The 8,784-nt window shown below is 54.2% G+C and overlaps 4 protein-coding genes across 4 annotated transcripts; all 4 read left to right on the top strand.

The window, feature by feature from the left end:
* Positions 1-115: 115 nt before the first annotated feature.
* MAM_00562 (UTP-ammonia ligase) lies at positions 116-2,881 on the top strand (the record flags this gene model as incomplete). The annotated part of the gene is made up of 12 exons (XM_040819361.1): positions 116-252; positions 596-661; positions 715-781; positions 843-948; positions 1,022-1,126; positions 1,189-1,196; positions 1,264-1,277; positions 1,363-1,540; positions 1,600-2,095; positions 2,146-2,359; positions 2,427-2,672; positions 2,725-2,881. The coding sequence occupies 12 exons, from the start codon at positions 116-118 to the stop codon at positions 2,879-2,881; spliced, it is 1,794 nt and encodes a 597-aa protein (XP_040682626.1).
* A 1,092-nt stretch (positions 2,882-3,973) lies between these two features.
* On the top strand, positions 3,974-4,237 carry MAM_00561 (NAD(P)-binding domain protein; the record flags this gene model as incomplete). The annotated part of the gene is made up of 1 exon (XM_040819360.1): positions 3,974-4,237. The coding sequence occupies one exon, from the start codon at positions 3,974-3,976 to the stop codon at positions 4,235-4,237; it is 264 nt and encodes an 87-aa protein (XP_040682625.1).
* An 858-nt stretch (positions 4,238-5,095) lies between these two features.
* Positions 5,096-6,509, top strand: MAM_00560 (uncharacterized protein; the record flags this gene model as incomplete). Its single annotated transcript, XM_040819359.1, has 5 exons — positions 5,096-5,218; positions 5,280-5,460; positions 5,520-6,040; positions 6,120-6,218; positions 6,279-6,509. The coding sequence occupies 5 exons, from the start codon at positions 5,096-5,098 to the stop codon at positions 6,507-6,509; spliced, it is 1,155 nt and encodes a 384-aa protein (XP_040682624.1).
* Positions 6,510-7,657: 1,148 nt separating this feature from the next.
* Positions 7,658-8,650, top strand: MAM_00559 (SWIB/MDM2 domain protein; the record flags this gene model as incomplete). The annotated part of the gene is made up of 4 exons (XM_040819358.1): positions 7,658-7,670; positions 7,729-7,868; positions 7,963-8,406; positions 8,462-8,650. 4 exons carry the CDS (start codon positions 7,658-7,660, stop codon positions 8,648-8,650), a joined length of 786 nt encoding a protein of 261 aa, XP_040682623.1.
* Positions 8,651-8,784: the final 134 nt, after the last annotated feature.

Genomic DNA, 8,784 nt, shown 5'->3' with positions numbered 1-8,784 from the left:
AAAAAAAAAAAAAAAAAAAGTTTTTGACCATTGCATCGGCGTGTATCGCATCGCATCGCATCGCCGAGCTCCGGTCCGTTTGCTTCCCTTCTGGCAAGTTTCCATCGACTGCAAGATGCGCGTAGTTCTTGTCAGCGGCGGTGTCATCTCCGGCGTGGGAAAGGGTACGTCCTGTCCTCAGTCTTCGCATTCGCCGTCCACCTCGATGCAGCAACGCGTTAGCAGCAGCTTCGGGGGACGATGTGAACCACGGTTCGTCTTGCTGACGTTCTATCTCGGAGTACCTAGGCATCATCGGTACAGCAGCATTCTAGCATGGCTCGCTCTCATGCATCCGTCACTGACGAGTTCTCGCAGCCAGTAGTTCTGGCCTTCTGCTCAAAACCCTCGGCCTTCGCGTTACCGTACGACGTACCACTACAGTCCCTTCACAACGGCATAGTCTATTATTGCTCACACCACGACATGTAGGCCCAGAAACTTGACCCATATCTCAATACCGATGCTGGACTGTTGAATCCTCTAGAGCAAGACTTCCCGGCTCCTTGTTGACCCTGTCACGTTACACAACCATGGTCTAATCAAAATCATTCAGGCATGGAGAATGTTTTGTCCTTGCCGACGGCGGGGAGACGGATCTCGACCTCGGCAACTACGAAAGGTACGTGCAGCGGCAACAGGCACTGGTGGACACGTCGCTGACACAATAGTCAGGTATCTCGGCATTCAGCTCAGCAACGAGAGTAACATGACCACCGGCAAAATCTACAAGCTTGTTCTGGTGCGAGTGAGCCACGCCCCCGCGTTTCAAATCTACACGCTAACATCGCCTTCCTGAACAGGATAAAGAAAGACGAGGCGACTACCTAGGAAAGAGTACGGAATCGAAGATGAAAACTTGGGCCGCGGCTATTATGATCAATGCCGTGACGGCCACGCCACCTGTCGGTGGCTTTCCACGAGCCGATCATGTTCAGTATGCTTAGGCCTCCTTGCAGGGTGAATGCTAACATCGTCTCAGCGGTCCAGGTTGTTCCTCACATCACAGATGCAATGCAAGAATGGATCGAAAGAGTCGCCAAAATTCCTGTAGACGATTCGGGAGAGGAGCCTGACGTCTGTATTAGTATGTCGTCGGCCGCCAATCTTGACAGTCCAAACTAGAGATATGCTGACATTTCGCCGCAGTTGAACTGGTGAGTTTGCTTACCACGCTTCCAATTCTCACAGGATGCTCCTTATTCTAAACTTCTCGTCTCCTAGGGTGGTACCGTCGGGTGTGTGTCTCCCGCCGTCTTGAATTGACATAACACTGGATTCGCACAAAGCTCCTGAGATTACGCGCCACTAACACGCTACTAGAGACATTGAGTCTGCCCCCTTCATCGAGGCCTTGGTCCAACTTAGACACAGACTCGGTCGGGAAAAATTTTTCAGCATTGCAGTGTCATACGTACCCATTATCAACGGGGAGGAAAAGACCAAGCCGACACAACACGCTATCAAGCAAATGCGAATGGCTGGATTGATCCCTGACATGGTAATTCCAAAGAGAAAAACATCCCACGATGTGGTTGACAAGGGTCTAATTGTTTGTAGGTTGCCTGTCGCTGCGAGCGGGAACTGGATGACGCCACAATCCAGAAAATCGCTCGAAGCTGTCAAGTCGAATACGAACAAGTCATTGGCGTTCGAGACATGGAGACCATCTACCAAGTGCCGTTGCTCCTCGAGCAGGAAGGTCTACTGAAGCAGCTACAAAAAGGCCTCGCCCTGGACAAGACTACCTTTACTCTGCCAGCAGCCAGAGTCCAGCAGGGACAGGCCCTGTGGGATATCTGGACTAAAACTGTCGCTCCCAAACATCACCTGCCGCCTGTTACCATCGCCTTGGTTGGAAAGTACGTGACTCTTGACGACGCTTACCTTAGCGTGCATAAAGCTCTTGAACACTCAGCTATGCGGTGTGGCCGTAAGCTAAACCTCGTTTCGGTGGATTCTGAGCACCTTGAGCACGACATGCAACAGAAGGAACCCACCAAGTACCACAATGCCTGGAAGGCTCTTTGTGAAGCTGAAGGAATTATAGTTCCTGGTAAGCTACACGAGTCCCGAGATGCCTGGTATTGAACTGACATTACTCAGGCGGTTTTGGCTCAAGAGGAGTGGAAGGCATGATTGAAACCACAAAGTGGGCTCGAGAGCGACGAGTTCCCTTCCTTGGCATCTGCCTCGGTCTACAGGTTGCGGTTATGGAGTACGCCCGTAATATAATGGGGTTGAGAGATGCTACCTCTGAAGAAATATCTGCCCATGCAGAGCACCGGGTAGTTATTTTCATGCCGGAAGGGTCCAAGGAGTGCGTTGTCGCGTTTCCCAAATCATTTTACTCGGACTGCGGGCAATGGCTAACCATGATTCTCCAGACAAATGGGCGGCACGATGAGACTCGGCACTCGAACGTCCCACTTCAAGCCTGGGACGGAATGGAGCAAGCTTCGCGCCATGTACGGTGGCGCCGATGTTGTGGTGGAACGTCACCGACACCGTTATGAGGTCAACCCCAAGTACATTGAGGATTTGGAAAATGCCGGACTCAGCGTGACTTCGCTTGACGATCAAGGTGTGCGGGTCGAGACTATCGAACTGAAGGATCATCCTTTCTTTGTCGGGTAAGCATTGCAAGCGAGACAATGCCGAAGCTCTACTAACGCTGTTGACTAGGCTACAAGCACATCCCGAGTTCACCAGCAAGGTGTTGAACCCGTCGCCCGCTCTATTGGGATTTGTCGCGGCTAGCGCCGGATGCTTCGACGAGATATCGAAGATGGCGGAAAAGAAAGAAATGCTTGTCAACGGAACTAATGATGCGTCATTCTAAAGGTACCTGTTTATGTAGAAGATTGTACAAGCCTTGTCTCTTGTGCCATGACACGTGGGGGGGGAAGGCAAGAGCAACTCAAGTGGTGACCGTGGATCAGAGCGCGGGATTGAATATCAGAGAGGGAGTTTGGGTGCTGCAAATGTTTGTTTTCACAAGGCACGAGATTCCGCCTGTTTTTTTCGCTCAACTCCACTCTCACTCTCCCAGTGAGGCATGAGCAATGACTTTTCCCACGGCGTTTCGGACATGGCACTGTGACAAGGGCTGGAGTGACAGGGCTCGGAGTAATGCAATTCATCAACCGCACTGACATGACACACTCTGGTATTAGATGTCCTTGGTTCTCCCATGACCAGGGGCTTCTGTTTACCCAGCAACTTTCTGCCGTAAGTCTCGTGTCACACGCGACACTATTGCTATTGCTAAGCCGGAACCCAAAGGTTGTCACAAGACGTAGCGGGTATCAACACACGTAAAACGTGGCCTCTGGCTACCAACACACGTAAAACGTGGCCTCTGGCTACGCCGTTGTCCCGTGTGACACTATACACGAGACGTTGCAACGGTGGCGGCACCCTTCGACTTGCTGGCCCATGAGTCATTCGTTACCTACCGGTGCCGCAGCAAAGACACGGAACCTGCGAGCATTGACGCATTTCATGCCCAGCAGCCAGCTGGCCACGTTCAGGCCGCAGTGCAGGCTTATGTCAGGTTGCGTCGTCTTGTACGGAGCAGTGAGTGGCCTTTGAGATGCGTACTGCTCCACGATGTGGAATGATGGATATGGAGCGTCGAGGATCGTCCCGAGGGTACGAATCATGTCATGCAGATCACCATGTGCCGGCGTTCCGTCAGGATTGACGCTCTCGGCCTGTCGCAACAATGCGCTTCCGGAGACTAATTCCCGTAGAGCGAGGCGTGATGCTGGCATGTACTGGCAAAATATACGCGAGATGGCATTTAACTGAATTGTGTGTTGGAAGAAATACGCACTTCTTCTTCGATCCAACTAGCTCTTCGCAGGGATCGTACGGTGGCAGACAGGCAGGCATCGCACACCGCAGTGTATACAGCCCGGCCGCCGTCAAGATGGGAGACGGGAGCGGCCTGGATCTCATTGCTCTCGACCTCTCGCGCGCTTCGCGGCCCGAGCAAGTGCGCGAGGCTGTCGCCGACTTGGGCCCCAGTCGCATCGATGTGCTCGTCAACAATGCCGGCATGTCGGGACCCATGGCCACGGCCGGGCAGGCCGTGGCAGAAGACCTCCGCGCCGCATTCGAGGTCAATGCCATTGCGCCGCTGATGATATTCCAAGGTTGTTGCAAAAGTCGGCCAGCCCCGAGGTCATCATGATGACATCGTCGGTCGGCTGCATAACGACGCAGGAGATGTCTGGGGGCGCCTATGGTCCTGGCAAGGCAGCCTTGAATTGGATCACCCGTGCTCTTCATCTTCAGAATGAGGAATCTGGCCCAGACGCGCATGGGAGGAGAGTCGGCGCGAGACTGGGGATACCCGCACCAGCCGCCCGATACGATCGATGCCAGCGTCGAGGGGATTCTTGCCGTCGTCGATGGCGCTGCTCGAGATGCCGGCCGGCGGAGAGGATGTGCGTCAACAAGGGTTGTTGAAATCGATCGGGAGCTGCCGACGCCACAGATGCCCAGAGAGTCAACGGCGACTTTCATGTTGTATTTTGCTGTGATGTTTCTTGCATGCCCATCACGGCTTTAATGACGGACAAGTTTTGCAGATCTCGCTTGACCCCTGCATGCCATCGTGGATGGAAAACGATGGAGGCACGAGGTTAGTGGTCGGGTTTCCCCTCAACACGCGGATCTGCTTCCGTCTGACCTGATATCATGCGTCCTGTAGGCTGCGGCGCGAGGGCGGCTTCAATGGAGAAAAGATCCACAGTCCACCAGGTCGGTCCTTGTTGCCCCTAAAAATGGCGTAGCCAGAGGCCACTTTTGTATATCTCGCAGTCCGTCCCTGAGGAGCTGAGCCCAGAGCCGAAGCCACTGCCAATGGATCGGGGCCGTAATCGGGCCGTCGTGTATATCCAGTAAGCTCTTCCACACATCCAGGTGTTTCATGGGTTGGACCGGTCATGTCTCCCGTTCGCTTTATGTTTTTCTCTTCATCGTTTACGTCCGAGTGGATTTGTTCAATCAAGGGCATTTCTCGTACACATCTGCTGGAACCAGCGACATGTCTGCGAGCTTTGGTGGTGGTGGTGGTGGTGGCTTCAAGCCCTGGGCATCACCATCAGACAGGAACAGCATCATCGGCTTGTGTGTCGCACTCGCGTTTATCACGGCGATTTGTAGACTGGTTCGTGATTTGCATAGTACGCGTCCTGCACATGGGAGAAATAGCTGCTCACACGAGCCAGGTTCGCAATTCGAGGGCGGCAACGAAACCGCAGGCTAATGCTGGTGCCGGATCGCGAGAGAAGCCAGTTCCAGATGGCCGGCTGACCAAGATGGAGATTGAGCCCTTGGAGGAATTCGACTGGAAGACAACAGAGCCCGTCAGGTACCTGCCCATCAAGCCGGTATTCCACATCACCATGGGTGAGTTGCTCCGTCAGTCGTCTCGAAAGTTGAAAGGTGCTGCTAAAACCGAGGCGCAGCCCTTCAGCAAGACACGCCCTCCAATCTCATCACCATCGACAGCGACTATCTCGACAGAGTCACCCTTCGGCGCAGTCTCATAGACGAAAAGGGTCACGCAGTCCATGGATGCCTGCCGCGAGGTAAGGAGGCCGTGACAGAACTATACGCCTACCTCTTGCGAGACTACTTGCCCGCCCGATATCCCACAATGTTCAGACTACGCCCCGACGGGACCATGTTCGAAAACACTGTGACGGGTAAAACATTTCCCACCCAATCGCCAGACGATGCAGACGCCGCGCTGCGATCACTGGGTGAAACAGTCGAGGAGGATCTGTTCCTCTTGCACGAGACCCCGAATGGCCATCTCTGCGTGGCATTCATGTGCTGTTTCCCTTCCGGCTTTGATCCGTCCAAGAAGTTCGGCAACTTGCTCAAAGACATACACGCTCCTGTCCCGGCCTACTCCAAGATCGAAGCGAGCATGGAGCGGTTCTTCAGCAAGCTTCAGGTCGGCAAAAGCGTGAAGCGGTTAAATGTACGTTGATCAAAATGAGACAGGGCTCTCACTTTGTCCCCCTTTGTCCCGGCCAGTTTTCTTAATAATTCCTCGACAGTGGTCCGTTCAAACCCACAACAACCTGTATGCCCTTGAAAATCACATCAAAGACAACGCGGCGGAGGTTTCTCCGCAAGACACCGTGGATATAAACCAGGTACGTCGGCACACACTTACATGTGCATAGAATATCCGATTCCCAGCTGACTCGCGCCAGACATATTTCCGAGTGGAGCTTCAAACCCTGACGCGGCTGCCCCGGACGCAAGCGGTTTTGTTCTCGTTCAAGACCTATCTGTACGGCATTCGACAAATCAAGGAGCAAGGGTCGGGCCCGGAGCTGGCCGATGCTATTGAAGGCTTGCAGTCGGGAAACGCACCGGGTATGTGGAGATACAAATCAGCAGTTCGATGGGGAGAGCCGGTTTGCGACTATCTGCGGTCATGACGAGACCGAGGCACCCGAACGGGCAGGCTTTGCAAGCAAGCACTCTTGCTAGTCCTCCCTCCCCACAGAACAAGAGTTCGACCCATGCCGCCTATTCGTTGCGTACCTGTAGAGTAACAGTGCATAAAGTCCGTCCAAAGCACCTAGCTTCTTCTTTGCCTTGGCGGTAACAATGTGTGTAAACTAAAACATCACGACACGCCCTCGTCGATGCCCACGTGACAAGGCCAAGGTTCCCAAGGTTCAACCGTCTCAATTCAGCTCTTCCATTGGCCAAGGTACATAAAGCTGCGGCGTCAGTGTGGCTGACGAGGCTCGTGAGCGCTTCAAATAGCAACCCCACACGCTCGAGGTCGACCAGTCCGCTGGTCATATCGTAGCCTCGCAGGTAACTACCAGCCACAAAGATCAACTGGCGCACTCGCACACTCTACCACTAGCCACTGGCACGAGCATCCATGTCCGACTGTTCGGCACGGCAGGCGCGACCTCCGCCCTAGTTCTCATTGACAACCGCAACCGCAACCGCAGCCGCCTCCACGACGCCTTCACTTCTTCACGTAGCCTGAACTCTCGAGCCTCGCGTGCTCCGAAAGTCCAACGTTCGCGTTGCCGCAACGGCTCACCCGTCACGTCAGCCTTTTCTTTTCTTCCTCGAGCTGGTCACTTCTCCGTTGCTCCGCCCCCCCAATCCGCTTACACCTATACCATCTGCGCAAGCCGAGATACCCAATTGCCCTTTGTCGAAACGCTTGACGCTTTGCGCGTCACACCCAGCTCACCACGCCAATTTTTTTGACTGCCGATGCTGCACATCTCGAGGCCCATCCGATAAGCAACATCGGCGATTTCTCATCCGCCGTCATCGAACTCCACCCGCGACAGCGCTTCCACACCTACGTTCGTTTATAGCTGGCCGGTCAACTTTTACGTCCTCCGTCCTCCGCGTCACGAGTGTTTCGAAGCTTACCAGGTGGTATTACGAGGCTCTGCGGCAAGCTATGGTCTGAGAGGCGGGACACCTTGGCAATAGACGTCCTGCTTTTTGGCTTGCTTCGAGCCCTGCCACGTTTCTGTACAAATCCTTCCGCTTGCCCGCCCGTAGTTCGATTCGAAGAATTCAACCTCGGCAGACGTCGCCTGTAACCATGTCTGCTCCCTGTACGTTCCGACCTGTTCACTAGGCTCCAAGGCCCTCTCTTAACAGACCTCTTTGCAGTGACTTCCGACGAACAGGAACGCTATACCGAGATAATCGATGGCATCTTGGCGACTGCCGATCTTGAAACCATTTCTCGTAAAAAGATCCGACAGGCGTTGGAAGGCCGACTTGGCGGCAAGGACTTGAGCGAACAAAAGGTGCGAGTTGATCAATCAGAGCCTCCTTCGCGGTGCGCTCGTGGCAGCGGGTTGACACTGGGGTGTGTTTGACGGCGTTCTAACAGGGATGCAGGAGGCGATTAAGCGCCTGATCGAAGCCCGCTTCGATGCGGTTTCTGGGGCCGACGCCGAAGATGTCCCAGAGCCATCGCCCCTCAAGCGGTCTAATGGTGTCTCCGGCTACGACGAGACTGACCCTTCTGCCTCGCCGGAGCCAGCGAAAAAGAAGTCGAAGCGATCCTCCCCATCTGAAGACGCAGATGCGCGCCTCGCTGCTCAGCTTCAAGCTCAAGAGAATAGCTTAGCCCGCGGACGAACCACCCGTGGAGGGAGTGACCGGGCTGTAAAAAAGCGAAAGGCGCCACGCAAGAAGAGCGCAAAAAAGGCCCGCGAGGATGAAGACAGCGACGTAAACGGCAGCGGAGACCTGGGCGTCAAGAAGCGCAAGGCCGGCGGTGGTTTCCAAAAACCTTTCAATCTGAGCTCCACGCTCTCTGACATCTGTGGCGAGACTCAGGTAGGCAACGCAGCCCCCTAAGCCGCAGCGAAACCCGGCTGACCGACAAATACAGCTTTCACGTCCGCAAGTTGTCAAGAAGCTTTGGGAGCACATCAAGGCAAACGACCTGCAAGATCCGGCAGACAAACGACAAATTCGATGCGACGCCAAAATGCAGGCTGTGTTTAAACAGGCTAGAGTGGACATGTTCAAGATGAACAAGGAGATTGGCAACCATCTCTATCCAGTTGGGGAGGAGTAGTCAAGTACAGTCACGGCTTACATGCGCAACACAGTCCACGCCAGGGAAAAAAAATAAAAGAATATCACGGCATTTGGCGCCTCGGGGAGTATCCAGACTACATGGACGTTTTCTCGTCCTTGTGCTTTTTGCCT

This window comes from Metarhizium album, assembly GCF_000804445.1.
Source record: "Metarhizium album ARSEF 1941 chromosome Unknown scaffold_1, whole genome shotgun sequence".
Classification (NCBI taxonomy): domain Eukaryota; kingdom Fungi; phylum Ascomycota; class Sordariomycetes; order Hypocreales; family Clavicipitaceae; genus Metarhizium; species Metarhizium album.
The sequence above is the reverse complement of the archived record's forward strand: the minus strand, read 5'-3'. Positions and strand labels throughout refer to the sequence as shown.